Source organism: Cynocephalus volans, chromosome 6, assembly GCF_027409185.1.
Source record: "Cynocephalus volans isolate mCynVol1 chromosome 6, mCynVol1.pri, whole genome shotgun sequence".
NCBI lineage: Eukaryota > Metazoa > Chordata > Mammalia > Dermoptera > Cynocephalidae > Cynocephalus > Cynocephalus volans.
Genome location: NC_084465.1, coordinates 111,166,311 through 111,185,132, shown reverse-complemented (window position 1 = coordinate 111,185,132; position 18,822 = coordinate 111,166,311). Strand labels below are relative to the sequence as shown.

At 34.2% G+C, this 18,822-nt stretch overlaps 1 protein-coding gene and 1 non-coding gene across 8 annotated transcripts in view; both read left to right on the top strand.

Moving 5' to 3' along the window:
• SMG1 (SMG1 nonsense mediated mRNA decay associated PI3K related kinase) overlaps positions 1 to 18,822 on the top strand; it is a 98,356-nt gene that overhangs the window by 24,249 nt on the left and 55,285 nt on the right. For 5 of the 7 annotated variants that reach the window (XM_063100485.1, XM_063100483.1, XM_063100481.1 and 2 more), the window contains 16 exons: positions 1,365 to 1,501; positions 2,501 to 2,559; positions 3,567 to 3,780; positions 6,186 to 6,311; positions 6,731 to 6,803; positions 7,748 to 7,845; positions 9,280 to 9,453; positions 11,287 to 11,511; positions 12,941 to 13,042; positions 13,741 to 14,010; positions 15,814 to 15,944; positions 16,114 to 16,275; positions 16,715 to 16,833; positions 17,402 to 17,489; positions 17,579 to 17,680; positions 18,172 to 18,312. In XM_063100485.1, the coding sequence (XP_062956555.1) occupies positions 1,365 to 1,501; positions 2,501 to 2,559; positions 3,567 to 3,780; positions 6,186 to 6,311; positions 6,731 to 6,803; positions 7,748 to 7,845; positions 9,280 to 9,453; positions 11,287 to 11,511; positions 12,941 to 13,042; positions 13,741 to 14,010; positions 15,814 to 15,944; positions 16,114 to 16,275; positions 16,715 to 16,833; positions 17,402 to 17,489; positions 17,579 to 17,680; positions 18,172 to 18,312 (2,221 nt within the window). Of the gene's footprint in view, positions 1 to 1,364; positions 1,502 to 2,500; positions 2,560 to 3,566; positions 3,781 to 6,185; positions 6,312 to 6,730; positions 6,804 to 7,747; positions 7,846 to 9,279; positions 9,454 to 11,286; positions 11,512 to 12,940; positions 13,043 to 13,740; positions 14,011 to 15,813; positions 15,945 to 16,113; positions 16,276 to 16,714; positions 16,834 to 17,401; positions 17,490 to 17,578; positions 17,681 to 18,171; positions 18,313 to 18,822 lie in introns of those variants that run through there. The other 2 variants (XM_063100480.1, XM_063100486.1) reach the window with 2 other exon arrangements.
• LOC134381349 (U6 spliceosomal RNA) lies at positions 14,501 to 14,607 on the top strand. Its single transcript, XR_010023949.1, has one exon. It is a non-coding gene; the product is annotated as a U6 spliceosomal RNA (small nuclear RNA).

Here is an 18,822-nt window from a genome sequence, read left to right as displayed (position 1 = left end):
GATACCACCTTGCGCCTTATAACACAAGCCTCGCTGTGTAGGTAAAGTGCCTTGAAAATTCAGAGGATTAGAGGTAATGATTGTTTTTTTTCTTAAAGGGAAATATATTTTATTGGTAAAGCCGAGTGTGAAATTGAAATTTGTGATTTATATACTTTGCCAGATTTAATTACTCTTTAGACATTTAGTTTATGACTTTTTTTTCTTACCCAGGGTATGTGTGTTGTGTGCATCTTGGTAAACATCTTTGTGCATGTAGCTTTTTTTTTGCTTATAAAACTTTTAAACTGATTTCTTTTGGATATGTTTTCAGAAGTGAAATGACTAAGTCAAAAGGTATGCTGTTTCTTTCTAAGTAGAGTGTTTGAAGCCAGAGAGTAATCCTAAAACTTGTTTGGTCCGATTCCTCTTCCTCACAGGCTCAGGGTTATGCAGTTTGCTAGTGGAAGAATTGTAAATAAAACCTTTTGGTATCCTAATGATATTTTTGGTAGCCATCCTTATTGTAATACTCTATGGGTTAGGGATTTGTAAAAATCCTATTCCTTCTCTCAGGTATTGTAGTTTCTTTTATTATCAATTTTCTTTTCATACCTTAGAGAAAAATGAAACTGTGTCAGACCCTTTGTGGTTTGTTGTTTACATTACATATTGCTAATTATGGTAAATAGCACAGCTGAAAAAATTTCTCTAAAAATTTAGTCCTTGAATTCATCTTTATCTTATTGGTAGTGTCCAGCATTGTTGGAGTGTTTGTACTTGTTCTTGTAATGGAAAATAAAGGGAGGAAAGGTTCTGATTTGTCAGTTTTCTCGTGGTGGCATACTTTGTACATGGTAGGTGGTAGTCAGACATTTACTGAACTGAACATGTGATTGTAGCTGCTAAAACTTTGTCCTGGGGAATTGATGATAATGTGAACAAGAGGTCCTATCTAGGGAGATACCTAGATGAAAAATAGGAGCATATAACCTGTTTCTACCTGATTGAGACTTTTCCCTAACCTGTAGAAGTCATTTACCTACACCTATTCTCTTTACCTGAATGTTGAAAACAGTTTGGAATGGATCCAAAGAAGATAGTTTCTAAGCCTTTCTTTTTTCTCTCTCAGCTGGTCCTCTGGAATGAGGTGTGTTCAGTTGCTTAGGATTATTCATTCATTCTTTACTTCAACAAATCTTTTTTAAGGATCTGCTGTATGCCAGGTACTCTGCTGGGGCTTGGTATATGGAGTGACAGGACCTGCATTTGTTGAGCTTTTATTGTCCATTGGACTACGTTTTTTGATGTGCTTTAAAATATTTGGGCTATGAAGTTTTTACGTTTGTTTATACTCAATGGGCAAAAAATGTTTGTATTCACAGAGCGATCGATGTCTTATTCTGATGAATCTCGACTGTCGAATCTTCTTCGGAGGATCACCCGGGAAGACGACAGAGACCGAAGACTGGCTACTATAAAGCAGTTGAAAGAATTTATTCAGCAACCAGAAAATAAGCTGGTGAGTCTAGTATGTTTGGAAATGTTGATAATTTTGGTATTTCCATAATAAACCTAGCCATTGCTATCTGGAGTGTTTTATGAAGGGAAACAGTTTGCTTCTAAGGAAAAATATGGGGATTCCTTATTCCTCATTTATTTGGCCTATATTTTGATGATCTAGAGATCTTAATTCCCCCTACTGTGCAATTTATCTTTCTCTATCCATTGTTAGATCCACACTGGTGCCTTTTGCAATAAAGTGCTTTCCCTTTTTAACACATTTTATCCTGTGGGTAATTGTGTTGTCTTCAGAATTTTTCTTTCTGTGTTCTGTTATGGAATATCTCTTTAATTTTCATATGTGAAATGGGGGGTAGGGGTTACATATTTTGTTCATGTGTGAGTTTGGGGTGGTGGCCAAGGCTAAGTAAATAGAAAAGCCCTTTGAAAAACAAAGTGTATGAGCACTTACAATTTTTTTCCATTCCAAGTAATTCTCCCAATGTTAAATTAAGAACTTAATATGGAGCAGGAGAAAATTAATGAGTATGGTATGGTGAAGCAGAGAACACTTGTTTCAAAGCAAGCTCCTCCTCCCCCCACATTTTATTTTAAAACATTTCAAATACATAGGAGGTTGAAAGAATTTTACAGTGAACCTCATGCCCACCATCTAAATTTTGTTAGCATTTTACCATATTGCTTTATCATGTATCTATCCCATCTATTCATCTATCACTCCACTTTTTTAATGCATTTCAGAGTAAATAAAACAAACTTTTTGAGTTTTTTTCATTGATCATGGCTTTATGTTTCCTATAATCATGGCTTTATGTCTTTGTAAGGAAACTTAGGACATTCCTGATATGCGCTAATTGGGGACTGGGAATAATAAGGAAGCTAAGGTGTTGCCCAATTATAATTTGAAGGGAAAGATAAGTTTTTTTTAAAAAAAGTACACAATGTTATTCTTAAAAGTATAGGGATTTGAAGTTTTTACAAATGTGTTTTTTTAAAGGTACTAGTTAAACAATTGGATAATATCTTGGCTGCTGTACATGATGTGCTTAATGAAAGGTAAGTAATAATGGTTAAATTTAAATGACTAAGATACATTTTTAGAAATTTAAAAATTTTGAAGATGATAAACCCATTGGCTTCATTTATGAATGTCTGTCTGACGCTTCACTGGGTCTTGTCATTTTTATTTGTGTTATTTATATATTAATTACCACTGAAATTTACAAAAGGCATCCACTTGAAAAGGAATTCCTTTTTAAAATTTTTTTTATTTTTTACTTTGCCAGTCTCACTGAATAACTGAGCATTGACTTGTGGAATGGCATACACTCCTGATTGGAGGCATGAATGAATATGATTAGTTTTTCTAAACTAGAGAATAGAGGGAAAAGGGAGCTTTCTTCTCTGGGCAAGAGTAGATTCAAGTCTTCTATTCTGTGTGGCCACTGGGGTTGTCCAAGGTGTGCAGTTATTTTATCATGTGATTCCCAAAGGATTGAGGTGTTAAAGAGCACCCAAAACTCATCTCAGCAGGTCACAAACCTTACTGCCTTTTTATGGTTTTATTTTATATAGTTACATATTATATTTAAATCAGTTCTGTTATCCTTTTAATAACAGCACTGATTTAAGTATAATATTTGTATATTACCATTTCCTATTTTATAGTCTTTACATATCGAATATCATGTAGGATGCAGTTATTAATATTATGTTTTATCTAATCGTTTGTCATAACCCTTTTCTGTAATGATTAAATGAATCATTTAATGTAGTTCGATTTGGTATATGGAATTTTAGCATTTCTGGGCCTTTCCTTATTGTTTGTAAATAATTGATTTTGTAAAAGAAAATCTAATGTCTGACAAAGAAAGGTACTTTTGAGCAGGATGGAGAGAATATAGTATTTAGAATGGACTAAAATTTCAACCATTTATGTAGTTGGAATAGAAATTTTAAAAAATCATTTAAGACATTCTTTTGTAAGAAACGTCATTCTTGTCATCTTTGAAAGCTTATGCTTTTTGTGTGTGTTTTGTTTGTTTGTATTGCAACAAACACAGTAGCAAATTGCTTCAGGAGTTGAGACAGGAAGGAGCTTGCTGTCTTGGCCTTCTTTGCGCTTCTCTGAGCTATGAGGCTGAGAAGATCTTCAAATGGATTTTTAGCAAATTTAGCTCATCTGCAAAAGATGAAGTTAAACTCCTCTACTTATGTGCCACCTACAAAGCACTAGAGACTGTAGGAGAAAAGAAAGCCTTTTCATCTGTAATGCAGGTAAGAATAAGGTGCAAAAAACTGATGATGTACTTGGGAGGAAAATTGCCCTTAACACATGTATTTGGAAGGGGGGCTTGAAGAATGGAATAGGGGTTATCTACTGATAGTAAATATGATGTAAATAAAATTCCTCTTTCTGAATTTGAGTATAAAGGATACACATTTAAGGTAGATTAAAAATAAGTTAGTTTTTTTATTCTGTCTTTTTGCTTTTTAGAAGTTTTCCTTTGAAGTTGCTTAGTACTAGAATGATTTGCAGATTTGAAAATAGGAACTCCACCAGGAGAGCTGGACGGGAGGAGCCTTCACATTTTTTGAAGGAGACAAAAAGCTAGACATCACAACTCATTCTAAGCCTTTTTAGGTTTGAAAATATGTCAAACATTCTTATTCCAAGTGAAATAAAACAATCATGAATAAATAAATACCAGCTCTACGTAGTTTTATTTCGCTTTTGTGTATCTGAATGTATTAAAAGATCATTCCCGATTTAGTTTTAAGCAGGATTTTAAGTAAAGCTTTGTTGAGCTAGTGTTTTGAAAAATTAGTGTATTGGTGTGTTTGGAATACTTGATATAAAAAATATTTTGCTTCTTTACAATTCATGATGTGCTTTATTTTGGGTAAGTAGTTTTTCTGTTTTAAAACAGACGTAAGGAATAGTTTTGCCTTTTTAAAAAATGCATTTTTTCCCCTTGATTATAGAGGTTATGAGAAAAATTTTGGGAAAGTTTCAGCTAAACAGCATCAAATTGGGCTTATTTTGCATATAAATTTTATGCTACGAACATTTCCTCAGCTATTTATTTTGAAAAGTTTCAAATCCACAGGAGATCAGGCAGACCAGTATAATAAATACCCATACACTCTTCACTTAGATTTATCATTAACATTTTGCTGTGATTGCTTTATTTCCATATATATATTTTTTGTTGAATCATTTGAAAATCACACAGATCTTGACTATTCACCTCATAATATTTTATAGTCATATCTGCAGAAATGAATTTTATTACATGATACAGTCCATATTCAGATTTCCTCAATTGCCCCTAGCTTTATGTCTCACCTGACCCAGGATACCATCAAGAGTCTAGCATTGTCTTTGGTAGTGTGCCCTTTTAATCGCTCAATTTAGAATAGTTCTCCACACTTTTTTTGTCTCCCTTATTTTATAGCATGCTGTACTTTCTGGATTTGCCTTATTATTCTTTCCTGATTAGATTCAGTTTAAACATTTTGGGCACAGGCACTTAGTAGGTTCATACTTACTGCATCACACCAGCAAGTACATTTTAGGTTGTCTCAGTCTCCGACACGCGGTTTGATCATCTGGTTGAGGTGATGGCCACCATTGTGAAGTCTTCTTTTCTCCCCTTTGTAATTAGTGAGTAATCTAGCATGATACTTTGAAGCCTTCTGAATATTCTGTTTTTAGTAATACTTCCATTGATAATATGTGCCTGTATAGATTATAATATTGGCTATTGCAGAATGGTAGTTTTCTAATTGTAGCATTTCTTCTATATTTATGATACTCTCTTGTGTAAAGAAGAGCTTTTCCTTTTTGGGGAAAAATGGTTTTTAACAGCTGCAAAATATTCTATCAGTCGTATGCCGTAAATTTATTTAAGAAATATATCTATATGTTGTGGTAACATGAGCCTGCATGTTATTCGTGTGTGGTGCCATGCTAATCTTGTCTAAGTCATTCCAATTTGAAGCAAATTGTATAAAATTTGGTCTAAAAAATAAATTGTATAAAATTTGCTCTATATTTTGAATTGGAATTTGAATTGTGGTACTTCAAAGAAAACTGTTTCCTAAGCACATCTTACTTTTTAAATATAAAATATAATTACTGCAAGGGTATTACAGGGAGCACTTAGGAATAATATAAGCAGATGTTACTTAGGACTAATATTAACCAAAGTGAAAAGAATAATGTTAGGGCCAGCCATGGCTCACTTGGGAGAGTGTGGTGCTGATAATACCGAGGTCACAGGTTTGGCTCCCTGTATAAGGATGACCGGTTAGTTCACTTGCTTGGGAGAGCATGGTGCTGACAACACGAAGTCAAGGGTTAAGATCCCCTTACTAGTCATCTTTAAAAAAAAAAAAAAAAAGGAATAATGTTAATAGACGTTAAAGAAGACTAACATCGTAGTGGAATGAAATGTTTTCAGTTTTTTTGAACTAAAACTATAGAATTTATTTTCCTTGGTATCGTAACCAGTTTTGGATATATGAGGGTACTTCAGAAAGTTCATGGAAGGACTTACATTATCTTTTGATTCTGTTTTTCCATGAACCTTTTGAAGTACTCACTAGTAAATAACCTAATTTGCTTGTTTTCTCCCTATTTTGTTGAATGCTCATGGTTTGTAACTTTTATTTTTAAGCTTGTAATGACCAGACTGCAGTCCATTCTTGAAAATGTGGATACACCAGAATTACTTTGCAAATGTGTTAAGTGCATTCTTTTGGTGGCTCGATGTTACCCTCATATTTTCAGCACTAATTTTAGGGTGAGTTTTCTACTCCCCTTTTCAGATGATGGGGTGAGGGGATGGTTGTATGTGTGAGGAACTGGGGACTCAGATAGAGAACAATGCTTTTGTTCCTTTGAATATAATCAGTGATGTTTGAGGGTCCAGGGTTGGATGAAGCAGTAAAAAAAATTTTTTAAATAAAAAATACCATGTGTATTTTTCCCTCTGACATTAATTCCTTAAGATATTTTTAAAAATAAAATATTTCATCAGTGTCGTAAGAGCAGTTCCTTTTAATCTCCTGCCGCTCCCCACTCCTTTCCTAAGTGTCGGCAGTATCAAGTAGCTAGAACATAGATGTTCTCTCTAGGATCTTTTACTGTAAAACAGTCCACAGGTGGAATAGCAGTAAGACTTTAAAATGATTGGCCCCCTGTCTTTTTGTCTCCATCAAGGATACAGTTGATATATTAGTTGGATGGCATATAGATCATACTCAGAAACCTTCACTCACACAGCAGGTGTCTGGTAAGTCTTTTAGTATATGACAGGCATTTAAATACTGTGGAAAGGAATGCTAATCCCTCAAAGACCAGCTGTTACTACTATTTTTTTAATAACCCAGGAAAACTAATTGCTTCAGAGAAATATTTTGGTTATTATAAACGAGTATCACTTGTTAGCTAAACTTATCTTTTCTGAGGAAAAGTAGTTAGTGGACTATACTTTGAAAGGTAGAATGGAAGATCCCGGCTATTTGTAACTTTGTTTTTCTGATTTTTTTAAAAAAGCAAACATTAATTTGGAGAATTGTCGTGAATGATAAAGAAATGGTTTTTTGGGCCAGCCCCTGGCTCACTTGAGAGAGTGTGGTGCTGACAACACCAAGTCAAGGGTTAAGATCCCCTTACCAGTCATCCTTTAAAAGATTTTTAGTGTGTTTTTTTGTTTGCTTTTTTTTTTTAAGTTGAGCGAATGACTAGCATTACTTACTTGCACATTTTAGCTTGTTCCAAGTGCTGTAATTTCTCTTAGCCTCCTTGGTGCAGTAAACTTCTGAAAGTAAGATATGCCGGCTAGAGTGGTTCTTTCTCATTTCCACTGGGGAGATGGGTGCGTACCTTTGATGGCTAGATGCGGCCTCAGGTTAGAAAACCAGGCTTGTGGTAGATTGTGGCATTTTAGTCTAAGTCATGTATATAGTGACAGTATGGTTATTAAATCTGCTAATAAATAGGACATGAACTTTACATTTTAATTTCTAGAGAATGTAATATCTGCAGCATTAAAAGAGGTATTGATTAATCATGATCAGCATGTTTAACAGTTAATAGTCTTAATTTTATGGTATAGGGCATATTTTAAGGGTAGACTTCTTGAAGATGAGGTATCTTTAAAATAAGGCTCTTGAATATTTTTTAAATTTGGATTTTTTTCTCCCCTACTCTCAAAATTTCTTATATGATTCCAAGGGTGGTTGCAGAGTTTGGAGCCATTTTGGGTAGCTGATCTTGCATTTTCTACCACTCTTCTTGGTCAGTTTCTAGAAGACATGGAGGCATATGCTGAGGTGAGTATATAGAAAGCTAAGTTAGTTCTTAAAATTTCAGTTTTAAAAAAAGCCACAAAAATCTTAAACAGCGCCAGACTTATTTTAAAATAATTTAGACCGTCTGACATTTAAGCAGAAATTAGAAGACCATTGCAATAATTTAATTTTTTAAAAAATGTTTTTAAGTTACTAGCAAAATTATTGGAGAGACTAAAAGAGAAATTGCAGGCCTAATATTTTGCAAAGCTTGAAATGCTCTTGGTAGCTGATGTTTTTCTGAAGACATTTTCTGTACTTCATTCCTATTTTTTGTTATCAGAAGAAGAGTAAGGCAAATTGATGTTGTATTAAAAAAAATTGAAAAACCCTAAAGACTTTCTTCTCACCGGGTACAGGGGATCTTGAATTATGCTTTGGAGGACACGCCTTGCCTTCAGCTGAGTTTTGCAGCTGTACTGCACATAGGGCGCCCAGTTTAAGGGTGCTGCTGAAGCATCTGTTATTGGTGCTGGGTTTGCCTGGACTCACTGTCATGGCTTAACTCTGCCATCTCCTATTTGAATCTCATTGTGTTTCATCCCTATTCTTATCTACCATGATTCTTGTTTGGTGTTGAAGCCTCCCATAAAAATCTAGCCTCGTCTTTTCTTTATACCTTTGCCACTTCTAGCCAACAAGAATTCACTGCTTTCAACTATACTGATTTGTTCTGTCTCTGGGAAAAGCAAGAGAATATTTTGCTTCCACGTTGTTTTCTTTTTCTCCTACATCTGGAATGTCTTTTTTTCCTAGCCTGCCTTTAAGGCTGATCTGCTTCTCAAAGGCCACTCATTCTAGTTTATAGAGACTTTCCCCCTTGGCATCCATAAGATCTAATTCTCTTCTGTTATTTTGGTGTTTGATTATATACAGATATATATTGGTTCTAATAGCCCATTTCATGCTAATCTTTTCCTTTGAGTATGTCTTACGTCCTCAACTAGATTAGAAATGTGTAGACCAGGTCTTATAATTTTTTAACAACCCTCTCCCCCTTGTTCTTCATGTGCTTAATGGTGTGGAGTACTTACTGTTGAATTGAGTGAGTCAAAGAATACCTAGAGTGAGATTTTAACAGAAAACCAATTCAGGAATGGGAAGTTTCTGGCTCAATTTATTACCTTTATGTAGCTATAATATGTACTAGAATTTATTTTTCCCCAACACCTTTCTAAGTTGGTAAAACAGATTATTTTTTAAATTTATTGTTGGCTTATTTAAATAATTAGAGGGGTAAAACCCATTTTTATATTCGGTTATGTGTTTCCTTTTCTCGTAGGCCAAAATTCCTCTAAATATGTAAAAAATCATTCTAAAGTTAATTGACTTAAAAATTGGGAGGTTTGTTTTGGTTTTGGTTTTTTAAAAAAACAGTGTACTACTTAAATAAGAATGCTGTGAATTCATACCTAGGACCTCAGCCATGTAGCCTCTGGGGAATCTGTGGATGAAGACGTTCCTCCTCCATCGGTGTCATTACCAAAGCTGGCAGCGCTTCTCCGAGTATTTAGTACTGTGGTGAGGAGCATTGGGGAGCGCTTCAGTCCAATCCGGGGTCCTCCAATTACTGAGGCTTATGTAACAGATGTAAGTGTCTTTAGGAGTGTCAAGTGTAATTCAAAAAATTAGTTTTGTATTGTAAATGCTTCTCTTTACCTAGTGAACTATGTTACTAATAACCCTTCGTTTAGCATGTACATATGTGTGTGTCTGGTTATTTTCTTAAATAGCCGGAAAAGTAGGGAATCCTGCTGTATCCCATTGTTCTCCCATCTCATACCCCAACCCCCACGGGGGGGGAGGGGTTGAACTTTTTTCTTAGGAGATTCTTTACAGATTTATTTATTCTTGTTTTTTAAACATAATTTTTAAATCTTATTCTTTTGTTTAAATTATTAATTATAGTTTTGCTTTTAAATTATTGCATCTCCTTTTAGTTTTTCAGCATATTAAGAATAACACTATAAAGAAAGCCTCAAAAGTCATTTTCTGTGAGCATGATAGGATGATACTTGTGTGAAATTTGTGTATCTTTATGTTCTCTGAGAGCCTCACATCAAAGAATATAAAGATACACAAATTTGAAATATATACTAGTCTGAGGCCTGTCATAAGAGGTAGCTAGATTGCCATACTTCAGCATCCCCTATCATTAGCTGCACTGTAGTACAGTCCAATGAGTGGTTCAGGGTTGTAGACATGAGAAGTGAACTCCAGGCATCGTACTGTGCTTGAATAATTTTTTTTTCTGTTGGTTGGCCAGTATGGGGATCCGAACCCCTGACATTGGTGTTATAACACCATGCTCTAACCTCTGCTTGAATAAGAAGGGAGAAATGTGTGATACAGTCATGAAAGATTTAATCTAAATGATTAAAAATTTACTGTTAGAACAAAACTCTAGCTTTAAGGAGCATTTAATTCTGTTGAATATATTGCTAGATAAAAGAGGATATATTATATATGTAATTCTTAGTTAAGAGTTAGTTGTATCTTTGAGCAGAAATGTCAGATCCTGAAAATAATTTAAATGAGCATGTTGATATTTTAAGCCTGATTAATGTCCTTGTTTCATTTTTACTGTTTAAAAGGTGGTTTTGAAGACTTGGAGTTGAAATAAAGGCAGTTAATGCAGATGTAAAACAAAAGGAGAGGAATATTAGTTATATATTAAATTTATTATTTTATGAAGATCTTTTAGACCTTTGCAAACAATTTTAACAAAACTTATGTGTAGGTTAAAAATATCCTATATGTAGTGGTTTTTGAACATTATAGAAATATTTTTCAGCATAATTTTGTACTGGTTTTTTCCCCTATTTTCATTAAAAATTTAGTGCATAAATATTAACTTATACTTTCGTGGTTCTTTTGTGTTGGAAATTATACGATTTTCATAGTCCTTAAAAAAGTATTATGTTATAAACATGAGAATACTTATTTTTCAAAAGAGAACATCAGTACATGAACTTTAATAAGTTTAAGATGCCTCGGATGTTTAGTTTGAAAAGATTGATTACCAGAAGCCCAAGACCTACATTGCAGTAAGTGTGGACAGGTTATTTCTATGCTGTTAATACTGTTACTGTTCTGAGTTCTGGTATACTTCATGATTAAAAAGATTTTGAGCTTCAGCCATTTAGTGGCTTTGTGGGGAGAAGTGGGTGTAAGGGAAATAGATGATGGCAAATTCCATTTCATGTCACAATAGTACTTTGGAATTTTTTAGCCAAGATCAGTTCTGCATATTATTCTAAAGATACCCTTATTATTCAGTTACTGAGAACTAGAATATTATCAGACTACTGGCAAGGCAGGCAGTTAATTTTTAGTTGAAATTGTATTAAGTAGAAAATATTTTCTTGCTCTGTGGAAGCATGTGAATTTTTTTAAAAAGCTGCTTGTTTTTCCCATTTGCAGGTTCTGTACAGAGTAATGAGATGTGTGACGGCTGCAAACCAAGTGTTTTTTTCTGAGGCTGTGTTGACAGCTGCTAATGAGTGTGTTGGTGTTTTGCTCGGCAGCTTGGATCCTAGCATGACTATACATTGTGACATGGTCATTACATATGGATTAGACCAACTGGAGAATTGCCAGACTTGTGGTACTGATTATATCATCTCAGTCTTGAATTTACTCACATTGGTATGTGAATTACTCTTTTTAGTTGCTCTTTAATGTGTTGGTTTACTCCGGCCCTTAAATTTAAATTGACATGGAAGAAATTAAGGGCTTTGCTTTTTTTTTTTAGAGTACAATAATCAGTCTTATTTATATAATCTGAATATGCTTTTGTTCTAGTATCTATTTACTTTTAGTGTTCGAAAGCTTATCTCAATGTGGCTTTACTTGTTTTTTTGATGAAATATTATCCTTCACCCCAGACTCTAGTACTTTTTTTTTTTTTTTTTTTTTTTTTAACGGTAAGGGGATCGCAACCCTCGGCATGGTGTCGTCCTCACCACACTCAGCCAGTGAGTGCACCGGCCATCCCAATATAGGATCCAAACCCACGGCCTTGGCGCTACCAGCGCCACACTCTCCTGAGTGAGCCACGGGGCCAGCCCAGACTCTAGTACTTTTGATAAATACTGTTGTTTACCAAGAGAAGGTACCTGATAGCTACTTTGAAAGACCGTGTTATGTTTTGTTTCCTATATGAAACTTCTTTTATAGTTTTTATTCCTCCCACCTCTCCCCCATGTGTATTATGGACATTCTGAAGCACATAAAAAAATGGAGAGAATAGTGCAATGCATCTCTGCATACTTAATACTCAGCTTCTATAATTAGAAACACATGGCCCATCTGGTTTCATCTAGGCCGCCAACTCTCTGCCTCCTCCTTGCTGTCCCCTCATCTCCAACTAGATTACTTTAAAGCAAATTCTAGATGACATTCTGCTGAGTATTTCTGCCAAAGTTATACCTCCCTTTGCCAATGTAAAAAAATGCTCATGTTTAAGTATAAAATACATTTGTCCTGTTTAGATGTCCAGACCTTATAATGTCACAGTGTTAAGGCCATAAAATAATACAGCTTAGATATATTATTTTTTTTGTAAATTAATAGAGGTTATTTTTTAGAGCAGTTTTTAGGTTTATAGAAAAATTAAGCAGAAAGTAGAGTGCCCATATACCATCTCCCCCCATCCCCAGCAGTTTCTCCTGTTATTAACATCTTGTGTTAGTATGACACATTTGTTACAATTGATGAGCAAATATTGACACATCATTAACTAAAGTTTATAGTTTACTTTAGGGTTCACTCAGCGGTGTACATTCTGTGAGTTTTGACAGACGTGTAATGACGTGTGTCCACTATTACAGGATAGTTTCACTGCCCTAAAAATCCCTTGTGTTTCATCTACTCATCCCTCCCCTCAAACCCATGGCAACCCCTGATCTTTTTTACTCTTTCCATAGTTTTGCCTTTTCCGGAATGTCACAGAGTTGAAATTATATAGTATATAGCCTTTTCAGATTGGCTTCTTTGACTAAGCAGTCTGTATTTAAGGTTTCTTTGTGTCTTTTTGTGACTTGACAAGCTTATTTTAAAAATTTTATTCTTTTAGATTGTTGAACAAATAAATACAAAACTGCCATCATCATTTGTAGAAAAACTATTTATACCATCATCTAAACTACTATTTTTACGTTATCATAAAGAAAAAGAGGTAAGTGATACATTGATAATGACTTAATGAGTCATTGAAGAGTGGGACTTAGGTTACTTAGTAGGCTGTAGTCTACATAAGTGAAATTGAAAGATATTAGTATTTGATTTAGAATATAGTGATTATAATGATTCTTTTAAGTTAATATTTGTTTATCATATTGTATACCCTGATGAATGATGTGCCAGGTACTCTTTTCATAATACCCATCATTTGTTTTTATTAAATTTTCATAAAGGTAAGATAAGCAGACATATTTATAAAGTTATAAATTCAGAAGTACTGTATATGTTGTAAAATAAAAATTATTAACTTCTCAACCAACCCCTAGTCAAATCCACTATAGACTTCCCAAGTAGACATAGGAAAACCACCCGTACACTGCTGTTTGCATGTGTTTTGATGTTGACTGTTTAAAAATGACATTTTAAGAAATTTTATATTGGCAATTTTAATTTAAAGTGCTCTTTATTTGTAATAAGCCTTAACAGATTTTTAAAAAGGTCACTGATATGTGTAGTTTCACTAAGGTTGGTTTTTCAGAAATTAAGATCTTAGGTGTTCTGGTCTGTGAATTTATCAGTCTTAAACTGGTTTGTATCACCAGCACTATACAGGTAGCGATTTGTTTTCCATATACTTTTAGAGGATTTTGTTTACATTTAATTATCACTTCCCTGAATGTTCTCTTTTTTCAGGTTGTTGCTGTAGCCCATGCTGTTTATCAAGCAGTGCTCAGCTTGAAGAATATTCCTGTTTTGGAAACTGCCTATAAGCTAATTTTGGGAGAAATGACTTGTGCCCTAAACAACCTGCTACATAGTCTACAACTTCCTGATGCCTGTTCTGAAATAAAACATGAAGCTTTTAAGAATCATGTATTCAATGTAGACAATGCAAAATTTGTAGTTATATTTGACCTCAGTGCCCTGACTACAATTGGAAATGCCAAAAACTCACTAATTGGGGTGAGTCTTTAATTGTAATGACTTTATCCATGGTTAAGCCTTTTGTTATTGCATGTTTATTTATTTTATTTACTGTCACATCAGTGTGTCTACAGAATCACTATATAACAAATGGGCATATTTAGGACATGCCTGGGTAAATAAAATTGGCAAGAATGTGTTCTTGACGTTATATTTATCACCTTCTTTCTTTTCCTGGACAACCCTTGATAAGTTTTTATGTATTTGTTTTATTTTCTAGAAAATGTCTTTTATGTATTTTTCCTATTTACTCTAGCATGCTTATAGAAATTTTGTCAACATTTTCCATAGCTTAAATTTGTATAGTTCTTTTAATATGCAGTTTCTTTTTTCTTCCCCTGGTACTTTTTTCATTCTCTCCACTAAAGTTAGTGCTTACATATGGTCTTTTATTTTGACTGCCTAATTTTCTCTAGGGACATTAATATTCTTTTAAAGAATAAAGATTTTTTTCCTTGAAGAAATTTGAGTGCTCTCTTTGGCAGCACACATACTAAAATTGGAACTATACAGAGAAGATTAGCATGACCCTTGTGTAAGGATGACATGCAAATTTATGAAGTGTTCCATATCTTTGGTCTGGCCAGTTAGCTCGCTTGGTTAGAGCGTGATGCTATTAACACCAAGGCCAAAGGTTTGGATCCCCACACCAACCAGCCACCAAAAACAAAGAGAAAAAACACCCGAAACAAACAAAAAAATTTGAAGTGGCCCTGCTTTTGATTTATAATTGTCAGTTGTTGTTTGTATATTTCTCCCTCCTGTGGAACATTACAGGGGTGAAAACCATTACTTTTAGTAGAATGTGAATGCGATGTAATTAAGAGAGTTTTCTAAGGGGGAAGGATGTGAGAATCAGAATTTGATGTTTATGCTTGTGTATTTTTCATATTATGTGAGCGGATTGCCTTGTATCATTCCATAGCTTCTCTTTCTCTCATTGAAAGTTATGCTTATGTTTGAAAGCTGCAATAACCTCTTTCTTCCCTTCTTTACACACCAAAATTTGATTTTGGAAGAATTCACATTGTATACATGTTTGAGGAGGTTTATGTCCTACACTTTGGAAACAAGGAGAGGAGAAGGTGGGGATGGTGCAGTCAGGTGGAATGGAGTGTCTTAGCAGTAGAAAGGAAAGGGGAAGGATGGAAAAGGCTTAGAATGGCAAGCCTTGTGTGCATTTTTTTTTTCGTTAGACAGGGCACATTGCCATTTGGAGAATATGGAACATTGAGGAAATGCAGTCTACTACACCAAAGGGCACAAAGGGCTTTGTTTAGACCAGAGACCAGTGAACCGTGGCCCATGGCCAAATGCAGCCCAGCACCTGTTTTTTGGTTGGTTGTCTTATTAAAAACAACTCTAATTCACATACAATTCTAAATTTAAAGTGTACAATTCAATGATTTTTAGTATATTTACAGAATTGTGCATCTGTCACCACACCGCCACCTGTGTTTATGAAGAAAGTTTTATTGGAATATAGCCTTTCTCATTTTTGTTTTGTCTGTGGCTATTTTCTCACTACAGTGGCAGAGTTGAGTAGTTGCCACATTGCAGCAGAGCTGCTATATGGCCTGCAAAGCCTAAGATATTTACTATCTTCCTAAAAAGTGTTTGCCAGAGACCCCAGGTTTAGTGTACTAGATTGTTTACAAATTTATATTTGTAATAGTCATTTTAAAATATGTCTAAACACACTTATTTTGAAGGATAAACTCTTTGTGTAGTTGTGCATATCTTGGAGGAGTCATAAATTTACTGTCTTTTGTATGTTGTCAGATGTGGGCACTATCTCCAACAGTCTTTGCACTTCTAAGTAAGAATCTGATGATTGTGCATGGTGACCTGGCTGTTCACTTCCCTGCCATTCAGTATGCAGTGCTCTACACGTTGTATTCCCATTGTACCAGGTACTGTATTTGTATTTACAAATCTTTCTTTAAAACACACAAAACATTTAAAAGGGAAGGTGAGCGCTCTAAATTATAGGTTTTAAAAAATGTCTGTTTATTTAACTTTGGACATGCTTTTTTTTGTTGTTGTTAAAGATCAATGGATGATTCATACTTTGTCTTTCAGGCATGATCACTTTATATCTAGTAGTCTTAGTTCTTCGTCCCCTTCTTTGTTTGATGGAGCTGTGATTAGTACTGTAACTACAGCTACAAAGAAACATTTTTCAATTATATTAAATCTTCTGGGAATATTGCTTAAGAAAGATAACCTTAACCAGGATACGAGGTAACAAATATTTCATAATATTAATGGTTCCTAAATTTATATTAATTTTGCCTTTATAATTTGAGAATAAGAAATGTGGATTACAGTGAAGTAGAGCAGCTTCTTCTCTGTAAAACACTTTGTAATTTGATTTTATTCTTTAATCTAGGCTTTCTTGTTCTTTCCCCAAAGAATTACATGTAAAATCCCAACCCCTACCCACATCCCAATATTTTATAGAGGAATGTTTCTATAGAGATTTTTTATATTCTTTGCTGCAATTTATGCTACTTTGGGGAGTTTTTTTTTAGAAGGCATGCAACCATTTTGACAAAGTTATTTCTGTAGTTTCAGTTTTTGTTCATATTGTTTGAGAACAAAAACAAAACCAATGTAAGAAGAATAGGTTTTTTTAAGTTTTGTTTTTAAATGTAAAGTCAACATGTATTTTGTGTTTCAGGAAACTATTAATGACTTGGGCTTTGGAAGTGGCTGTTTTAATGAAGAAGTCGGAAACATATGCACCTTTATTCTCTCTTCCATCTTTCCATAAATTTTGCAAAGGCCTTTTAGCCAACAGTAAGACTCTCTGATTTTTAATTTTGTTTGTCAACGCTTAAAAAACGGATCTTTGGTAATGCGAGAAAGTAGTCACTTGAGTGCTTTTCCTGATGTGAAGATATATAATTCCCATTTTAATGACAGATACACAGTCACTCTTGATTTTGTTTTTTGTGTTTTTTTTTTTGTGGCTGGCCAGTGTAGGGATTGAACCCTGGACATTGGTGTTATCACCATCAGACTAAACATCCAAGCTAACTGGCCAATCTCGTTCTTAATAATTGAAAAATAAGTTGTTTTAAGTGATTGTCATGTTCTTAAACTTATGTGAATGTTTATACATCCCATACCCTTTAAATTTTCCCTCAGAAAAAGGTATACGTGAAGACTAGTCACTTTAAGTGGGTTTTATTGAGTGTATTATTTTCTCAAATGTTACTGCCAGTGAGGATTGCAGTCAAGAACAGTATCTAGTCCATAGTAGGCTCTCACTGTTTGTTGCATGAATTAATAGGTTCAGAAAGTTATGACAAACTGGCATATAATTTCTTTTGGCAAGCTTAAAATATCTTTTAATTTTTAATAGCTCTTGTTGAAGATGCAAATATCTGTCTGCAAGCATGCAGCAGTCTACATGCTCTGTCCTCTTCCTTGCCAGATGATCTTTTACAGAGGTATGGACTGAAGATCGTGTCATTTGATTCTGGACCTAATAGTGTGGAAATGTTACCATGCCTGCTTTACCTATTTCATTTTTCAATAGGTGTGTCGATGTTTGCCGTGTTCAGCTAGTTCATAGTGGAACTCGTATTCGACAAGCATTTGGAAAGCTGTTGAAATCAATTCCCTTAGATATCGTCCTAAGGTATAACAGTTGTTTTGGGGCAAAGACATCCCACTGTTTTTACTGCGTAGTAATTGTCTAGTTTAGGAGAAGACAAATTGCCTAGTAGTGCATTTAATGTCATGTCTTCTCCGTGATTGAACAAGTGTCAAAGAATAAAATTTTGCAGGTCTGGAAGAAAATAATTACATGTTATATCTTTTATGAGCTTTATAATAATTTCACAATAATTAGTATAGAATAAATCATAATGCCAAAATGTGTTTCTTAGTAGTTCAGATATTTGAAAAACAAAATTACAGTCTTTTATTGTTTTGATTAAGTTGATTTTGGGAGCTTTAAGAACCTGAAATTATGACGTTGTAGTAGTATGTCTGTACCATTTTAAAGTCTCAATTTTATTATATTATTTGCTTCTAATTTAATTAACAAGGAAATAATCTCTTCACATTATGTGCCAGCCTTTTAACTAAAACATTTTGCATAACAGTGACTTTATTTTCTATCTACAGCAATAACAATCACACAGAAATTCAAGAAATTTCTTTAGCATTAAGAAGTCACATGAGTAAAGCACCAAGTAACACATTCCACCCACAAGATTTTTCTGATGTTATTAGTTTTATTTTGTATGGGAACTCTCATAGAACAGGGTAAGACATTTCTTTGACTATTTCATGTGGGAAAAGTAATTCTTACACTGTCTTGACCTTATTACCCAGTTTTGAGGAGAAAATATGTCTAGGGTGGCAGAGTAGAAAGTAACATTCTTTTCAAATGGGTTATTTTAGTTTTCATCAATAGGAAAATTGCTTTGAAGATATAGCATCTGTAGAAACAGAAATGGGCTTTGAAATTGAGTAATGGAGTGTGGTTGATAGTTAACTGATGTGATATCAATAATTTGGGGAAGGAGCTAAGGGTGTGGATATTCTGGAGATACTTAGTTGCAGAGAGTGAGTTTTATCCTGACAGCCAAATTGTCAAGGGCCATTTACCCTGATAATCCAGCCATACCATACCCCATCTTGTTTTAACTATAAAAGAGCTCAGAATGAGAGAGGTGGGGATATAATGCTTCTCAATTTCATAGGTTTTGTCTTTTTGAGGTAGGAAAAATTGTACTCCTTTATTCCCATTCCCCTTGCAATTTTTTTAGATTA